This window comes from Argiope bruennichi, chromosome X1 (genome assembly GCF_947563725.1).
Source record: "Argiope bruennichi chromosome X1, qqArgBrue1.1, whole genome shotgun sequence".
Lineage (NCBI taxonomy): Eukaryota > Metazoa > Arthropoda > Arachnida > Araneae > Araneidae > Argiope > Argiope bruennichi.
In genome coordinates this window covers 93,349,142-93,370,023 of record NC_079162.1, presented here as the reverse complement: position 1 = coordinate 93,370,023, position 20,882 = coordinate 93,349,142, and the positions used below count along the sequence as shown (strand labels likewise).

Here is a 20,882-nt window from a genome sequence, read left to right as displayed (position 1 = left end):
AGTGGGGGGAGGCATCTCTTGTTTTTTTAGTAGCGCCAACTAGGGCCTAGAGTACGACTTTGCTACTCACGCATTACTCATTCGCTTGCACAACCCCATTTTACAGGAGGGCACATTCACACATCTCACAGATGGAACAACGGAAGAACAACCATGCCCAAACCGGGACTCGAATCCAGGAGTCCCGGTTCACGGGGAAGACGCGCTACCCCTATGCCAGGACGCCGGCGTGAATCAAATCTGAGGTTGTTGAGTACTTGGACTTTCAATCAACCCATGCAACTATATGAGGTACCAAAGCTAATAATATGTACTACTCGGTGAAGTGTAGTGTACTAAAAGAATCACTTCTTTTATGGGAAAAGAATGCAATCTTATAATATGTTGGAAATGATCTTAATAATTTACAGATACGAGCAACAATATATGTTGGAGTTCAATTTAAATTACTTTAAAACAGAAATTTTGCATTATTAGAAAATAGGAAGAATTTAATTCTCAAACTATTTCAAAAATACTTCGTCTCAAAGTAGCCTAACAAAAGTTAAAAAATTGCCATGAGTCATATGTAAAAGGAAAAATTTTTTAACGGAATTGTACCAAGTGTCACAGGGCAGGCTTCGGGGCTAAAAAGTAGAGTTTGACACCTCTGGCCATATTTAAACGGCTAAGACCAAATTCAATGTTATTTCTCTTTATCCAAATTCAATGGATAAAAGATTTTCAAGTTTAAGTTTGTCAACTGGGATGTTACTTTTCATCATCTACTCACGGTTAACGAAGTGGTACCAGATGAAAGGGTCTAAACCCTCGGAGCTGGAGAGTGACGGGCTTCAAAGTTCAGGCCGTATTCAAAAGCCTTGGGGCAAGTAAAATTCTAAAGTATCCAAGTTCTCTCTTTCACGCTTGTAGACTCAGAGGTCCTTCTTTTTTGACATCTTGTCAAGATTCAGAATTACGAAGTCTGTCGGGTATAGATTACTGAAATTAACTTTTGACCACTTTTAAAAGTCGCGAACAAGAGAGTGACAGGTTTGAAATCTCTTTAAAGACCTTCAGGTAAGCTAAAATCTAAGAGATCTAAGTTCTCACTTTAAAGTTTGTAGACTCAGATGTCAAATTTTTTTGTCATCTTGTCACGGCATAGAAAAAAGAGGCCGGTCGGGATAAAGATAATTGAAATACACTTTAGACCAACTTTAAAGTAAAAGTTATCAACAAGATTTAACTTTTAGATAACTATAAGCTGATCCAGTTCGTACATATTTAAGTTCTTGATCACGTTTTTCAAGATGGATTAATTTGAATATAATAACCGAAGAAGAAAGTTTCCACTGAAATTAAAAAGTTAATAGCAGGAAAAAGATACCGAATTCCAAAAAAGAAAAATCTAATTATTTTTTTTTCTTTCTTATATTGAATTTTTAAAATAAATCTGTGGCTCCTGAGTTTTTATTGTTGAGTTTTACTGCCATTTACACATTTTAGCCTTTATTTATGTCATAATTAGTGTTCTAGTCATAATTAGTGTTCTATCCACTAAGTAAAATGTATTCTTTTAATAATTTTGTATTGAATCTCAAACACTTTAAAAAAATGAATCAATTCGGATAATACAGTCAAGAGTCTTATAAACTAGTCAATGATTAAAAACTACTAAAATAACTTTCATTTTGGCTAAATTTTTAAGCAATATTAAAATTTTAATCCCTTGATAAAATTTCATATATTAATATAAAATATTAATATCTTCTATCATAAAGAGCCAAATAGGAAATATTCAAGAGCCAAATAGGAAGACAAATTTAAAAAGAGTGTAGAACAGACTTAAACGGATAATAAATACTCATATAACGTATTTCATTTTTTAATTTCATAAAAATAATTCTATAAGTAGTTGTTCCTAGAATTTTCAAAGATACCATTAGACATTATTAAAACTCAAATATAAATTTTAAAAATTATTGTGAAATAAAGAACCTCCTAGAAAGTATTATCCTTTATTTATAACTTCCCATTAAATTTCTGATCGCTTTTGGTATAAAGAAGCTTATTAAATTTTGAAATACTGGGAAATGTGCATTATATTTTAAATTCTAAGAGACATGTATTATATTGTAGGTACTGAGAAATGTTTAAATATTAATTTTAATCTCTTAATATATCTTTTACATTCTACGAAAACATTATTTTTCATTTTCTGCTGCTTTCAATTCAGAGAATTGTGGTTGATCCCCTAAAACCTCTCAGCAATCGTGCCTTAATTTTTCCTTTCGGGATTCCTTTTTCTTAATAATTTTTGCTCCTGTGCTTCGTTTTGACGCCATGAGAATTCTTTTGAGGGAGAGCAGGAATTTCAGAAGAATTTCTCCGACAAGATTGCTATTCCTATTTGGTATGTTCTCTTAGTGTTCACACCAAAAACACGTTATAAACCACGTTCTATTCGAAATATGCCGTTTTCAAAATGCATGTCAGTTATTTATTACTTAATATTCTATGGAGGAGAATGCAAAGCTTCTTCGATTATTTCCCGTATTAATAACACAATAACGGAGTGGAAAAGTGACGAACCGAAACGCCGGAAGACACCTCATGAGAAAAGTTAATGGAGGAAGTTTACAAAATGAATTACGGAACTTCTTGATCTGGAAATGCTAAAATAATTTTTAATCAGCCATATTTTACATTAAATACAATCATTAAATCTATTAGAATTCAAATGTGAAAAAATAATAATTTATATGTTTGTTTGTTTTTTTACTTCATTTAATGCAAATCACTTAGTATTTTATGAAAACATGAAAATTTCGCACCGATATGCAATTTATTTACTTTTTCCTATAAGAAGGTGATTTATTGTTTCATCTTGGCTACCAAAGTCATTCATTTTGGCTCACCAAAATCTATTTTACGCTAGTTTCATTTAGTAGTTAACAATTTACCAGTTAGTTAATCTAATCATTTCACTATGTAATATTAAAAGAGGATTGCTCGAATGTAATTCGAGTACAATAAATTCAAAATAATTTACAAAACTGAGAGATATGATAACCACGGGTAATTCATATAGTGGTTAAGGTCATATTCAAATCAACATCAAAATTCAATTCAATCAAAAATCAAATCAACTAAAATTCATAGTAGGGAAGGATATGCGTGTAATTGAAATGTTTGCTATAGTAAAAAGGTCGCTCTATTTTTTTAAGTTTTCGAAAAACCAGAAAATCATGTTTCGAAAGTCATACATTTAAAATTATGTAAAAATGTTCTTTTCGGCAAATTTTCTGACTTCTTTTTACATCTTTGTAATTATTTCCCTCAAAAATAAATCTTTGAGATAACATAGCACCTGTGAGATTGTTAGAGCTATCTTTTTATACCTCCAAATATTTATTCTATCAACTTCTAGAAAAAATGCTTCACAGGAAAATAAATTAACGATCATAGTATTTGAATTATAGAAAACTTCAATATAAATACAGTATATAACTTAGTTCTGCAAACAGAAAATTGTTTTTTTCTTTCATCCTATTTCTCCGCAGTAGCGAATAACTCAATTATGGCGCTGCATGATAGTACTCCATCATAAAACTACATAATCGTTTAGTTACCCGTATTTGCAGGCCTTTTCCATTGCATTTTTATATTTTTCAGTCTTAAGTGAAAAGAAGTGGGAGTGTGCTATCTAAAGTTTGTTTAACATTAAAGGGGTAATAAAATGGAGTATACTTCAGAAGCTATTTCTCGCTTGTCATAAACTAAGCAGCTACATATCTGGGGAGAAGCTAAAACTGCCGATTGGAGCTTCATATTTCTGCTTCAAACAATTTTTCTTTGTTACAAAATTGTTTATATAACTCAAAGCTCCCTCATAACAGAGCAATCTCCTTCCTGCAGCGAACGCTTCAATTGTAACTTAATAAAAGTAAAATTCTGTACTGATAAATTGGATTATTTTTTTATAAAAAAAGTCACTTGGGAGTTAGGGTCAAAGGTTTTTTGGGGTAAAAAAGAACCATTTCATAAAATCAGCTCTATTATATCGTAATTTCGCCTTTTTAAGTTGGTTTTACGTAAAAATAAACAATTAATTTAAAATTGAACCAAAACCCGTCCCCAAAAATTGTTAATGCAATTTCATATAAATATCTTCCTTTGTCAGCGAAATATACTGAAGAGCAGTAGCTTTTTCTAAGAGATGGTATTCTTTTCAATAAATAACAGCACTCTAATTTTATACAAAAGTTTCATTTTCAATTTTCATGAAAATATATTTAAAAATATTTTTTAAAAAATATCACAGCGGTGTTTGTTCACGAAGCTCCGATGATATTCTAAATGGATTTATAATTTTTTAATATTTTAATGAATATACTGGCTACACAAAAAGGACTATATATCGCATTTAATTCCAACACTGCTTTCATGCAAATATGAAGCAGTCGAGGGGAAACATAAAATAACTTCAACGCTTGCATCTATCTGTAATTATAACTAATGAGCGGAATGAAACTTATTTAAATGGTTAGATGAATGAATTCATCTACCCATGGATAAAACATCGGTAGATGAATTCCGTAAAAAAAGTAAATAAATGAAATAATTAAAAATTAACATTTAAATGTAATCCTAATTTTGATAATATAAAAATGCTTTCTGTGTGTTTCATAATGTATGTCATTTATTCTTGCATGTGCATTTATTACCTTTCAAACATTAACGAAATTTTGTCGAATGACGCCAAAATCTCTCAAATCGGAGGGGTTTTTTTCATTGTTTTTTTTTTCCCGAATACTTTCTTTCTCGGAATTTTTCTCTCAATGCCTTCAACAATCTATATATGAAATTTTTTTTCATTCATGATTTCAGTTTGTTGAAATTTAATAATTCAAACAAATTAAAAGCATGCATCTAAAAAATTCATTTATTACATTTGGAAGTTTTCCTCAGAATTCAAAAATAACTTTGGAGAGATTTACTATACCACGCTTTCATAAATTTGCATATCAAAAATGTATTCAAATTAGTTTCACTTCCAGTTTGCCTTTCACTTTTAGCATACTTTATCACTGTTTTGTTCCTGTTTACATTAACCTTCTATTTCGTCGGTTTCAGTTATTGAGAAAAAGAATTATTTTAAAATAGTCGAACAGGTTCAGTCAAGTTGTGAATTAAGTAACGCAACGCATCTAAAAATATATTTTTAAACAGAAGAGCGTAAAATAATGCACATAGTATTAGCTTGAAAATATCAAATAATTCATTAAAAATTTATGCAGTTGAAATAATGCTTTTACTTTTTCGGTTTCTGCATACAAATGAAAATATACTTCAGATTATTAAACTGCCCCTCCCCCAAAAAAACACAATTTCAATTATAAGAATTTAGAAATATTATAATTTAATTAAACGCGATCAATTCCCATTTATTGATGACTCAAAGACTAATTTTTGAAAATTATATTCATATTCCAGAAACAGCTCAATGCATAAGAAATGTAACTCATTAATGTAATAATAATGAAGCTTATTTATATAAAGCCATAGTCACAAGATAAGGTAATTGCGCATGCCATAGAATTAGAGCTATTTGTTATCTTACACAGCGCAGCGACATTACATCCTATATCTTCCCACAAGAGACAAAGTGGATTCAAAATTATATTGGAGCGGCTGATTCGACGTGTATTATATGAGCATAAAAGTGTGTATAGTATTACATGAGCATTACGTATGTAAAAAGATCTAATAATAAGATCTAATAATCTTAATTTTATTAATCCATTAGTATTAATTTGATTAACATATATCCATTAATTTAAATTTTTCATTAGTTTTAAGTAAAGTTAGTTCATTTAGAAAGAAAAATGAATATAATTGCATAATAATAAAGTTACATGTAAGCAAACTTCCAAGGAAAAAAAAATCACAATCTTAAATTTCTCTCCTGTTTTCCCAGGACAGACGTCATTTTAAGCATTATAAATTCAGCAAAATAAATATGGACCTAAACAGAGCATTTATTTGGAAACTTTATAAAAAATTGTTTAACTTGAATGGTAATAGTGTCTGATTACAAGTTCATAATAAAAAAAAGAGCTTAACATAGAAAAGCGTTTTTTAATTAATAGGTTATGAAATATGATCGTCAAAATGAATTTTTAATAAATTTTTCATTTCATAAGCGCAAATCCTTTTTCTAGTGTCATTATTTTGGAATAATTTTTTCAAAACATTAAAAAAAAATAACCGACTGAAATCTTTATTATTATGATGTAAAATAAAACGCAAACTCGTTCTTTTTTTTCTAAAATTTTTTTCTGCCACTATTTACGAACAGCGAGTAACAAAAGCCGAATGATTTATTTCAACCATAAAATTCTTTCAAAATATTTTTCTAACATTTTTCTGTTATTTCAAGTATTAAAAAAAATATTTTTTTAGAGCTCAATTAAATCAAAGTTCAAGGGGAGGTTTGGTTTCAACAAAATTTTAGTCCCATTGCAATTAAAGATTTCAACAGTTTATTATTCCAATGAAAATAAAAAAAATATTTTTTTATTTTATTTTCATCATTCTGATCTTATTAAAGATTTTTTTAAACTAGATGACAAAACATTCTGATAAAAAATTACTCTTCTTTTTGTGAAATCGTGGGTAATAATTATCTAGAAAGAAAAAGAAAAAATTATTTCTCATTCAACTCTATAAAGAGACTAAATGAACATTTTTTAAAACAAAAACACGCTTCGTAAAACATAAATCTGAAATTTTATTTTCGTCCTTGTCACACACCTTTTGGATATAAAGATTTGGAAATAACAATACATATGTGTTAAAACAATGAGCATTATCAATATTATTAGCACTTCTACTCCAAGTTAAGCAAAAAATTATTTTTGCCTATTTACGCATAACACCCTAGTTTAGAAAACAATTACATTTCCTTCCCGTGGTCAAGCTGAATACATTCCATTGTTTGCTTTTAAAAGTCTTAAATAATTTTCAACCGACACACATCTCCTCTCAGCCAATTTTTAAAATCATATTATTGTTAATTTAATTATTTTGCTTTTTTAAAAATATTTTTAAGGTAATAGAAGAAATTCAATAGTAATCGGTATTTTTTTTATATATTTTATAATATTTTTAAAATCATTATATTATTCATATAAAAAAAAGATTTTTTTGAAATGACATTTTATCGATTTTTCGCCAATATTTAAAAAAAAAAATCAAAGAAATTAATTGTTAGAATATATATTTTCTTTACAATTAATTCAATTTTTGAGTTTTCAACATAAATTAAAAAATTAATAGTGATCTATACTTTAAATCAAATTGGTCGATAGCAGATAAATAATATTATCGATAAAAAGTAATTTTTTTTCTATAAAGTACACAATTCAGCTCTTTTCAAACTATCAAGTTACATGCATTTTACCGAAATTAATGCAGTTACAAGTAACAAATGCAGTATCTATAATAAATTCGATTTTTTCATTTTTATTATTTTGATACTTTTCGTCATTTAAATTCTAATTCAAAACCTTTCTTTTTACTGTCATTTTTAGTTTTTCCCACACTTCTCAGGATTTATTTATTGTAACTTCAAATGTCTGATGTTAAACAACCGTCAGGAAAAATTCTCATTTTATAAATGTAGGGTCAGCTTTTTTACGTAAAAATTCATGCTTTAATTACATAAAAACTTTAAACGTATCCTCACGTCCGTCTTTTTAATCTGAGTAGTGGGCTGTTAGATTGTGTAGAGCTAATAGCCCACTATCTAAGCTACAAATCATGGTTTATTAAAGAAATGTAAAATCTTCAAAAAACGCAAACGTTAAGTTAAAAAAACGTTATACATAAAGAAAAGAAACAGGAAAGCCTTTTAAATTTTAGTTTTTAATTTTTATATATTTTGAATTGATGAAATTTCTGTTATATAAACGTAACATGTAAATTGAATCATAATTTAATAATGATATCAGAGAAAGTGATATGCGTTAATTACACTAAATTAAATATAGATATATCAAGTTGGAAATTATATTATATTTATATCAAAACATACACTAAAGCAAAAGCGATGTATCTTTTAAAAAGATATTATTCATAAAAGAATATGAAATTAATCTTTTTCAAAAAGTGTCAATAAACACGAAAGCCGTACCGCGTGATTTCAACTTCCACTCAGGACAATCAGGTGAAATGTAAAGAATCTGATTTGCTGTCATACTAGACAGGCAGTTATTGTCAACAAACCACACCCCTCCTAGAATCTCTTTCGGCCTTAGAATGCCAAATGAGAATAAGAAGGGTATGCAATGAAACAAATATAGTTATATTACCTCAGATGAACGTTCTATAATTTTAATAATATAGTATTTGTGATGGACTATTAATTAATGAAGGAAATCGATCAAAGAAAAAATATATTACCTTCCTTAGAATTTTTTTGTAAAATACATATTCATTTCTTCACTTTAAAAAACTTATTTTAAAAAACTTATTTAAAACTTATTTAAAACATTGACAATCCTGTTATGTTACCCATTTTTCTGTTTTATTTTGCAAAATCATAAATGCTAGTATTTAAATATCAGAGATTTTAGAAATGAATATTAATATCTTTTTGACAAAAATGAATGAATTTTCAATAGAATCATTCCCCAGAAGATAGTTTGGAAATGATACAGATACATTTTTATAGTTCAGAAACATTGACAATCATGTTATTTCAAAAACATATTTCTTTACATTTTGCAATAAAAAAATAGACATAAAAACATATTCGGTTAAATCATTGCAATTTTGGTAACACAAAATATATTCTAGAGAACTAAACGACTGTCTAAAAAATAATAAGTTTAGCAAATTTAATGTGGTAAACATTCAAAAACACGTTTTTTTTTTTTTTTTTTTTTTTTTTTTTTTTTTTTAGATATACGATTCTTTGAATTTTGCAGTATAATATCTGAATAAATGCATGTCTATCACTAAATATTAGTGATTGTAATACTATAATATTCCTCACGTAAGGCAAATGAGGAAATTTCTTAGAGTATCCCTCAAGAATGGATAGTCTGGACTTACCTTCCACACGCTTTATCAGAGAGTCTCCTAAGTCTTCTGGAGGAGGGGCTGCTCCTCCTCCTCAGGACGATGGCATGTGGGGAATCCCTTCGAGGCGGATCGGAGTCCCGATGCGAGGGTCGCGGGAAGAAGATGCGGATCACAGTTAAAAGTAAGACGGCGAACGTCAACATCTTCTTCAGAACTTACATGGAATCGTATCGAACAGGATTTTTCACTAATGATTGACAAACGCACGTGTATGGAAGTTTTCCATCACAATAAATCTTTTGGGAAGGTAGTAATGTCAGTCTAAGAACATGTTTTCGTGTCTTCTAGTATGGATCGAAAGGATTTTGGGCAATGACAGTTCCAACACTAACTACAATTAAAGCTGCTCCAGTGACAGAAACAGCGTAGACGCAGTTGGTTCTTTAGGATGGCAGATAGCCAGGTCACTTACAACAGCACTGCGTATCCAAAGGTTAAGAGTTTAAAATGAATCATTTCTTTTATTTTTGCCAACTCATTGCATTTTTGGGAGAGATAAGAAGTATCTTCTTTGCAAAAGGTATCTTATGATCGTTAAGACGACAGAGAACGTCTTTCCTTCCAAACTTTTTTTTAAAAAACTTTTCTGTCAAAGAAAACAAAACACTGAAACTGCTGCATCAATCTATCACTGTAAAAAGTGTTATTTGCTCTTTTTTCGAAATTTCTAAACAAGTAAAGTACCCATCAAATGCAAAATAGACCATCTGAGTTTTGAAGTAGTCTTTTGTTTTGTCGTTCAGTCATATACTAATTATCTAAACAAACTGTAATAAAAAAAAATTCTTTCTTTTTCCAAATATTTGAAGATTATTTTATTTTTGTTCACTGTTTATTATTTTTTTTAAAAGAAATGAATTTCTGAATACTCAAAATTTGAAAACCAATTCAGAATCAAATATCTTTAAAAGTTTGTTTAGCATAAAAAATGTGTCAATCGGATTTGTATGGAATTCTCAAAGAACAAAAACTGACGTCATATACAGTACATCGAGCCAGAACTTGAAATAGTCTTTTGTTTTGTCTTTGGTTCAAGTAGAGGCAATAATTATCTCAGAAAGCTGTAGCAAACTGCTCGTTGTAACTCAAGAATTACAATGGCAGGGAATGAATAGAAATGTAAATGCTCTGAATTCAAAGCGCTTTGCTCTTTATATACTCTAACCATACCGTTTCCTCCGAGATTTATAACTCTTACAATCGCCGTTTCTCTTCTTCTGTTTATTTATTTCTTTCGGCTACATGTACTGCGCAACAGAACAACGGCAATTTCTTTCAAAATATAATTTACGCTATTTTTACTTCGACTTGTTTCTTTAAGTGACATACTTTATTCCTTAGTTTTGTCGTTCCGTAAAAGTTTCCATCCGTAATTTTGCATACTTTTGCGTCCAATTGTTTATGAACAGTATCGAAATAAATGTTCAAATTCTTGATGACAACTTGTACATTTTATTATTAAAGGAGACTTACCCGCTCGCACGAGAGATGAAACATTATCTTATTCCTGACTTTTAAATGCACGTTTTCTGTTCAAAATAGGTCGCTATTCGATTAGGAAAGTCACCGTTGGCTTATCTTATCGTCCCGTGTCAAAGGACACTCTTTCCAGCTACTTATTGTTCCTAGCGCTTCTCCTTCGCACAATGATATTCCTGTCAATTCGGCCGGAGACTGATGAGCGATGCCTGTAGTAGCACGTGCAAGGCAGTACTGCAGTCGCCGAAGTGAAGAACTCGCTCTTCAGGAATTGATCGGATAGCTTGGGATGACCCCATTGGTGGTGGCAGAGGCGCGCCACAATCCCCGCTACTCCACGAATGGACAGCGTCGCCACTTTTATAGACCTTCTCTAGTACATCGGTACTGTACACTATGCGCATGTGCATACACACCCTGCGCTTTTCAAATGCCTAGTGCCTAATTATTTGCCCCGTTAAGACATTAAGGAAACAATTCAAATGCGTTGAAGAAATACAAGATTTTTTTTTTCTTTTTTCCCGCGCTTATAAAAGATAAATCCGGAAAATTTCTTTACGATTTAAAATTTGTACACTAAATATTAAATTGATTTATTAATACTTGGGAAGTTGATTTATTAATATTTGGGATTATTTGGGAAGTCTCATCAAATGAATGGCACAGGTTTTAAAAAAAAAAATCTTTAGTTTTAATTTTGAGTTCGAATTAGAATTTAAAGGTAATCGAGTATTTTATTTATTATTAAAATATTGGAAAATCAGAAGATAAATGTTTTCGCTGTTGGTTTAAAAATAAAAAAGTTTTCAAATACCAATCATCGCAGAAAAAAAATTAGTATTTACAGATCATTTTCTTTTTCTCGATTTTTTTTTTTTTTTTTTTTGAAAAATAAATGTCATTAAATTATTTATGTTATGAAAAAATGAGAATAAATAAAAAAAAAGGGATAAATAATTGGCATTTTAGCAGCATGTATTTATTCAACAGCTTCAAGTGCTTTGAATTTAATAATCTACTAGAGTCGGTCGATTAAGAAATGTATTATATCTCACACAAAACATGAAATAATTTTTCGCTTGTATCGCATTCATTTTTAAAAATAGAAGAACATTTTATAAAATAAAAATATATGCACTGCAAATGCGTATATTTTATCAATGAATCAATTTATCAGATTCTTGAAAAATGTTACAGAAGTCGTATAAAATCAGATAAATGGAGATCAAATATAAATTCAAAGTTAGGCATTGCATCGGATGAGTCTTATTATTTTTTAATATAACATCTCAGAATATAATAATATTATTTAAACTTTTAAAAGTTCTTTTTAATCAAAATAAATGTTTTAAAACTTGCACTTAATTTCTTAATTTTTCCAAACTTCTGTGACAAAATTTATTATTAGTAAATTATTCTTGTAATCTTGAATTTATCTGCGTAGGTCAGATAAATTCAAGGTTTAAATCTTTGATTCACTGAGGGGGGGACGGACCTGATGAAGTTTACAGTTGAATACAAATTCTCGGTATGAATGTGAATCAAAGGGAAAAGAAAAAGAAACACAAAATGAATGCACTGAATTCAGAAATTGTCCTCAGTGAATAGTATAAAGGCTAATGGATGTCACTAATGGCTTGTTTAGTCTTTGAGGACTTTATGTAAACCATAACTTCAGTAATCGACTATTAATATTAAGTTTAATTCAAGGGGTCTGACCTGATGAAGTTTATTATTAAATACACGTTCTAAATATAAATGCGAATCAAAGGAAAAGGAATATATAAATATGAAATGAATGCATGGAATCCAGAAACTGTCTGCAGTGAATGCTGAGAGAGGTAATGGACGTCACTAATGGCTTGTTTAGTCTTCGAGGGCGTCATGTGTTCATTAATTCAGAATTTTCATTATGTTAATTATTCTTTAGAGATCGTTTGTTCAGTATAATATTTTCACACCAGGTAGATAGGAGTTTAACACAGGGTTTGGTGAATTTTCGCGGATGATTATTTTCTGGGGCATTAACCCCGAAATGTGATTTTTTTTCCCTCCTAAAATCACTACTTATACGCAATGCCTTGCGATAAGACCAACTGTTTTTCCAATGATGCGAATTATTTTTATGTTAGGTTGTTACAGTACGGTTCGCTAAATTGCATGGGATAATTGGAAAGATTTCTCCTTTGCCTGAGGTAGAAGGGTTAACACACTTATTCAAATGGCCCCAAGAAATACAAGAAACATCTCCGCTTTTATCGAGTTAGTGAAAGTGATGCGAGAAGATTTGAAAACTTCGTACAGTAAAAATATCTATGTTACCATTAAAATATATAATTTAGTTATTTCATTGGATTTCTAATTATTTCATTCAATAACTTATCATGATTATCAGTTATTTTATAGAATATTCAGTTATTTCATTGGATTTCTAATTATTTCATTCAATAACTTATCATGATTATCAGTTATTTTATAGAATATTCAGTTATTTCATTGGATTTCTAATTATTTCATTCAATAACTTATCATGATTATCAGTTATTTTATAGAATATTCAGTTATTTCATAAAATAACTGATCACATTCTATGAATACCAGATTTTATCGAATATAATAAGCAATAACACATACATAAAATAAAACTTTATCGGTTATCGATTCGTTCAGTTCATTAAAATAATTATACAGGTTCGATAAATTCTGAATGAAATGTGATTTGTCCTCTGAACTAAAGACATTTTTAGCCACATTTATAAAAATGTAGACAGATATTCAGAAAAAAGAAAATACTATGCATTATGTAAGGTTAGAATATAAGAAAATCACTCTCGATTTCATTTTAAAGGCTGATAAATACAAAATTATAAATTTAAAAGTCAAATCAAAAAGATAAATCAAGATTGTGCAAGGATTCTATATTTTGTTAGACTCTAAAAATATTTCCAGTTTTAGTCGTAGAATTTGTATGAATTATTATAAAAATCATTTAAAACATCTCCCTCCTCCTCCCCCCCCCAAAAAAAAGAAAAGAAAATTTACATTCTTGCTGTTTGTTTCATTGTTCTCTAAAACCACTGCTAAAATTTTAATTAATAATAAATTATTCAAGTTCTCGATGCGACAGAACAAATCAGCTTTAAATAATCGTTTGACAGTAAATCTCTAGAGGCAGACTCAAAAGAATATCATTTCGCAGAACATTGAAGAAATCAAAATTTTTATTTTTTTCTACCGTTTTATTATTTTTGTTCAGTTAAAAATATAAAATAAACGAAACTTTTTAATAAATAATATATATAATTATTAAAGAAATTAGAACTTATTTCAGTCAATATATATTCTTGTACAATTCTTATTTAAAAGACACATCCATATAAAGAAAAGGTCAATAATTGCTAAATAATTTGAAACACCGTATTTTAAGTCTTTTTGTAAGCTTTAATGATTTCATTGTTAATTAAAATAATTTCACCTAACATTAAAAAATTGAAAATCTCAGTGCCTAACAAATTTGCATTTGAATTTTACTAAACAGAATTTAAAGAATCATTTTATGCAAATATATATCGTTTTAGGAATAAAAATTGATACAGGAATACTTATATTATCATAGGTTTAAATATGTTTATTAATTTACTAAGAAAAGAATTCCAACAATCACTAATATTATATTATTGAATAAATTATTACCGTCATTTCAATTGTTATAGAAGCTTTTAAAAACTAGTTTTAATAACTTTTTTTACACAAGTATACGAGTGAAAACCGGTTTATAGAAGACACCGCAGAATTTAATTTAATATTATAAAAATTCAAATATATTAAAAATAAAATATTAAAACAGAGATATTTATTTTTTCTATTTTGTAAGGGATATTTTTCCAATTAAATAATGACTTTACTGCTTTATTTTAAAACATTCATAAAAGTTATCAAAATATATTCAACTGTTATGAGGAGACAAGTGAGATATGAGAACTTTAAACAAGCATTGCAACAAAATGGTCTGTGAAATGCCAGAGCAGGGAGTAATTCATTGAAAGTGTCGCCTAGATACGCTCCGAGTCTACTAGAGTGGAAATAATAAATTATATCATCTATCAAGGTTTTTTATGAATCGAAATTGATTCAAAATTTTGTATTATTCAATAGACAACTATTTCCTTTACTTTTTCCCCCTTTTCTTTCCTCGTTCGTTTTTGCAAACAGTATCATACATCACAATTTGCATGTCTTTTAAAAAAATTGCTACCAGATCATCAAGCCAAAATTTTCAAGGGTAGGACTAAAGAACATTATTACTTTGAAGTGCTTCAGGAATATATATATTGAAATATTTTAAACAGTTGAGTGACCGAATAGAAGAAAGAAACTTTTGGAATTTTAACTTCGATTTATTTCACTACAGGAGGCATTTTATATACAAGAAAAGATGATAAAACTGACGTCCGTTTACATCGTGATACAAGAACAAAAGAGACAGAAATTATTCCCTTCAGTAATTTTACTATGAGATTTTGATAGCGATTCCTTTGAAACGCGTCGCTTTAGGAAAGGGAATCTTAGGTATCTTTAAAAGATGTTGTAAGCATTAAGGATTTTTATCTCTTCACTCGGAGCGTGTGAAAATACTGCAATCAGCAGTTTTACAAAGCACGTGTAGAATTAATTAACTAAAAAAGCGGAGGATCAGGAAATAGGAGAACATTTAAGAATGAAGTTAATAAGGGTAAATTAAGATAAAAATTTGGCATGGATATTATGTATAAATTTACAAGAGTTTTATGTGCAATCGTAAGAGTTTTGTTGTAAGGTTTTATTTGAACATTTATATCGCTAGGAACACCTTACATCGAACTACAAATGTTTAGAATTTTATGAATTAGCGTAAAAATTTTTAAAAATAAGCCCCGAATTTAAAAGATTATATTCACACAAAGATAAAAAACCTTGGTTGACCATTTACTTCAAAGCCTATTTTATAAAGATACAAATAATATAATTTTTTAAATTTTAAGTTGTTTGTCACAAGAAGACCAAAATCTATGTACTCGCAGAGATTCATCCCATCATTTCATTTCATTGTAGCAAATTCCATTTGTAAGATAATGAATTTATGCAGCTGTAAGCCGTATGATTTAGAGGGGAAAAACATTTTTCTCAGCATTTCTGTACTTCGATTGAGGCTTGTTTTAGTTTGACTTAATTATACTTATATACCGTTTCAACACAATAAGAAGGTTATTTGGAGACGAACGTTTTATTTTGAACATAGCTCAGCTGATTAGAATAACACTTGAGTGGGGCCCCTTCTTCAAAGTTCTACGTCACACAATCGGGAAGGCATTTCATCCCAAAGTATTTAAAGTGCCCCATATCCGTTTGTATGGTAGGTCTTTGGGGGAACTGGCTTTTAAACTCGGAACACTTCGGCCTAACTACCGAAAACTTACCATGAAGCCACAAGGGACCTTCGATCGAGCAATTTATTCAGGCATTTAAAATTTTACTTTTGTAAAAGCAATATTTTGTGAAAACTTCTCCAAACTACTCTAAAACATCCTACCTGGAAGGATAGGTCTGTATTTGCAACAAAACGCACTTTACATAGCTTTATTAAATTCAATTTTAGTTCATTCAACAATAGCCGATTATTTAGTTACAGACAAGCAGCTTTTCAAATTTGGGATATCTTATTACAGTCATCCTGCATATCAATCTGAATATTTTTTATCTTTCAATTCTATGAAATAATGCAATTATTTTTTTTTTACTTCTAAATTTATATTTATTGATGGAAGCTTTGAAAATATATCATGTAAAGGGGGGAAATAACGTAAGCTTAAAATACAGAATCTTGAGAAATTCGGGCAATTCACAGTATTTGTGTTTATTTTGACAATATATGTCCTATTAATTAAACGAACAATAGAATAGAGTAGAATTTTTCAAGCATAAATTCATCTATGCCTTATCTCTAATATATCTGATTGTAAATATATTTTTTCTAATATAATATTAAAAGATTTGATATGAATGAATTATAATATGGCGTAATTTTAAAGGTCAGTTGATAGGTCAGGAATTGCGAAGCTACTTCTTATTTTTGGGTGGTAGTTTGGTTCTTAAAAAGAAAGAAAAAAAAAATTTTCCGTATTTTTGTGGCATTTCCATAAAAAAAAACTCTGAAGAGTAAGAGAAAAGAAATTAATCAGGCAATCGTGTTTGCAAATTTCGAGATCTAACCTTAGATCTTTCTTTGCAAGGTAAATAGATGATGAAATTATTTCATTTGTGCTATTTTCATCTATTAATTCATATTTTATCTAATAAAAATAAACAATACCGTCGGCATTGCGTGAAAAATGTATAATAATTTCATCACAGCAGAGTCTTTATTTATTGAATTTTTAGCTCTACTTAAAAAAAAAAAAAAAAAAAAAAAAAAAAAAAAAAACTAAGGATTTGAGTTTGAAATGTAACACTGGGATATTAAACAAGTCCTATTTGGCGGCAATTAATCTAATTGGTTTAAAATTGGTGGAACAGTAATTTCTGATGTCTTCTCAGCTGTATATACAGATACAAGAACCTACATTTTTATTAATCATGCTGATTTCTACATTTGCTTCATCGCTTTTCACTTTTCATATTTTTTTAAGATGTTTAGGTCGGGAATGTGCACCTGGGGTCCCTTTTTTTGAAATTTTAATTAGAATTTTAATTATTAGTTAAAAACTAACTTTCCCGCCAAAAAAATCTTCCATTTTCCCCACTGCCAACTTTTCCGCCAAAAAAATCTTCCATTTTCCCCACCGCCGACTTTCAGTTATTTTTTTCTCCCAACAGAATTGAGGCTAGGGTTAACATTTTTCGGCGGATTATTTCAAACGATTCTGTTTATTTTCTTAATGTTTTATGCATTTAAAATTAAACATTGTTAATTAATCCATGTTTCACATTCATTCTGAAGTACTTTTGAATTAAAATAACACAGAATAAAGGAAATTATAAATGTATAATCTGCATAGCGTTACCCCAACTGGCGTAGAAAAATTCACGCACTTGCGTTAACGTAACTGGCGAAGAAAATTGACGCATGCGCATTGTTTTCTGACTGTTGACATGGCAACAACGGATGATTTAAATTATTTTTAGGTTAGTTGCATGCTTTTTTAAGTAAATTGTATTTATGTTAGTTATATATATTTTTGTATATGCTTATAGTTTTAAGTACATCGTTTTTTAAGTAGTTTTTTTTAACCTATTTTCAATGATTTAAATTATTTTTAGGTTAATTGGATGCTTTTGTAATTAAATTGTATTAATGTTAGTTATATACTTTTTTGTATATGCTTATAGTTTTAAGTACATCGGTTTTTAAGTATTTTTTTAAACCTGTTTTCGACCGATTATTTTAAACGATTCATTTTATTTTTTTAGTGTTTGATGCATTTAAAATTAAACATTGTTAATGAATCGATCTGTTCATGATGAATCTGAGAAATTTTTGTTGACAAATTCTTGAGATATTACATAAATTAAGAAATATATTCTTTAGTGCCCATAAAGTGTAAACGCTCAGTGACTCTATTATCAGTAATCATAGTATTAAAAAAATGCTTTGTTTCAGTAAAAAATATTATTATATTAATTGCAGATTAATCATTTACACTTTAATTTAAAGCATAATTTCTACGAGGTGTAACAGAAAATTAGAGAGATACATATCAGGCTATGACTGAAGGCCCTTATAATATTATGAGTGAATTATATGACTATCAAAATTTGAAGTTTTAAAATATTTTGCCGAAGAATCTATTAAAGTTGGAATTGCGTAAAATATTTAATGGTACGGCCGGAGTTTAACCTCCTGCTTGGAGCAATTTTTAAAAATCGCCAACAACGACCTTGCGAAATGTTCAAAAGCAAAGGAGCAGATGTTCAATTATAGTGCATAATAAAGATTGCCAGCTTTGGAGCGTTATCGCAACTTGGCGAAGAAGGGGGTTAAACTCCGGTTCAACCTATTTAATTATTAAAATTTAAACGAACATTAAAATTGGCGAACCGGCTGGTCGCCAAAGGCGGCTAGTATTAAATATGATGATCGTTTTCATCTAAACTATTGTGATCAAATTTTATTTCTGCTTTTACTTACTTTTCTGTAATTTTCTGCTCAAAGTTTTTACATTAAAATAGAGATAAAAGTCCCTAACAAACGAAGCTTTTTATTGAAATTTTGTCAACATTTTACAAAGTTTTTCTATAGAATGCGAGCTAGTTTTCATTGCAAAAATAGCTTTCAATTAATCTTGGGGAGATAAATACAGAAAACTAGTTGAATCAAATGAACGAAAACTATTGTACTAGTGATCTAGCCTTTCAAGGGCGAATCGGTTAAAGTTTTCTCTGTTCCATTTTACTTGAAACTATGATAAAAATAGTTTTCTCTCACAATCCTAGATCATATCGTCTCAGAACAGTGATGTAAAGACAAATATTTACCAACTATTTCCAATTTCTGAAACGAATTAATGAAACCCCAGTGAACGTAATTCCTCTTGCGATATAAACAATATATTTGCATATAATATAATATAGTAAATTATTTGCAAATTCTGAAATGAATTAATGAAAACACAGTTAATGTAGTTCCTCGTGCGATAATTGCTTATAATTCGAGTAGTCACCTGTGCAGATGCGAATGCTGCCGCCAGGCTAAGGATCTACAACCAGCATCTTAGCAAGGCAACAATCCCCGATCTAAACTGCCCAAGAAACCTTTCCTCTACAATATCTAGGCTACGTGCTGGACATTTCAAAGTCATGAAGATCTCACGAACTAATATAAAATCCTATCCCATCTGCAAGTACTGTCCTCATTCGCAACTAACTCCAGATCATGTTTTTGACTGCCAGGCCGTTATCGGTTCCCTCTTTCAACTTGGAGCACCCCCAATCGAAATCCTCCATAGCCTTCGGGCTCCAGAACTTGCAGATCTTGTCACCAAGGCTTTTGGAGGACTCTAATCTTTCGTACTAGCACTGTATGCATAGACACCACAACAACAACAACAACAATTGCTTATAATATAATATAGAAATATAATATTTCATCAATGGCTGTTATTTCTTTTGAGACGTTATATCTCATCTCATTTGAACTGATAAATATTATAAATAAGTATTTTCGCCAAACTACATATTGAGTATTCATTTTTCCATTGAGCTATATTTTCAAGCTATATTGAGCTTTTCAATATAGCTTGTGCTCACCAATGGAATAATCACACATGCGCATCAAATGCCTGAGAAATATGAAATGAGAAAGATGATTAATGGTTATATCCTCTGATATTAAGCTAGTTAAATGCTTTAATCAAGAATTAATAGGCGATTATTCGCTTTAGAAAACATATTAATTATAATAATAATTTGATCTTGAAGGTTTTCTTGGCTTTCCTCGAAATGAAACACAGATGAGGCTCAATTTCCCCAAAATATCCTACAGGAATATAATTTAACCCTAAATATATTGATATTGAATCATCGTTGCGTCCTGAGATATTTATGTGCGGCAGGATCGCTTTGACCTATAGAAAATACCACACTACCTTATTTGCCATGTGAACTTAATTAGGTATATTGGATCAAAGAGGATTAGAGGTAACATCATAAAGCAATTTGTGTTTTAAAAATGAAAAATGTTGAAGGGATTTGGTTCTTTAAAACTTGAAATATTTTTGAAACTGAACTGTAAAAAAAATAATTAAACAAATATAAATATCCTTAATAAACACTGTTTCTAATATTTTTAAAATGAATTAAACGGAAAATCTGTTATTTTGAAAGTTCTTTTTCCTTGAGGTAAAATTAATTTATATTGAATACTAAATCGATTTAAAAAGCTGAAGCTGTTATTAAAAATATTTATTCATAATAATCATTGAAAGTATGAAATTAAAGTTGTGGAAAGACACAAAAATTATTTTAAACGTCCTACAGTTTTTCAATTTACGAACTGTGTCATGGTTAAAAAGAATGTCAATCATTTCTTCCTTGTCAGGCAATTTATACTGGCTTTTTAAATTCTAAAACTAGCTTTACATTTCCCTCCCAATTGTTCAAGACAAGCGTCATGGAATCCTACGTGCCTCAGCTGAGATCACGAGTTACGTACAATTTGACATCTTTTCAGGCTATTTCTTTTTTAAAAAAAATGTTCGCTAAAATGTATCCTGTAATCCGAAGGGACAATTTCATTC

General features: G+C 29.3%; 1 protein-coding gene across 7 annotated transcripts in view; it reads right to left on the bottom strand.

The window, feature by feature from the left end:
• The window catches only part of LOC129958840 (cAMP-specific 3',5'-cyclic phosphodiesterase, isoforms N/G-like), a 327,156-nt gene that overhangs the window by 83,240 nt on the left and 223,034 nt on the right, over positions 1 to 20,882 (bottom strand). The window contains exon 1 of one of the 7 annotated variants that reach the window (XM_056071559.1): positions 9,103 to 9,890. The exons of the other annotated variants lie outside the window; for them this stretch is intronic. Within the exon in view, the coding sequence (XP_055927534.1) occupies positions 9,103 to 9,275 (173 nt within the window). The 5' untranslated portion in view covers positions 9,276 to 9,890. Of the gene's footprint in view, positions 1 to 9,102; positions 9,891 to 20,882 lie in introns of those variants that run through there. 7 annotated transcript variants of the gene reach the window in all.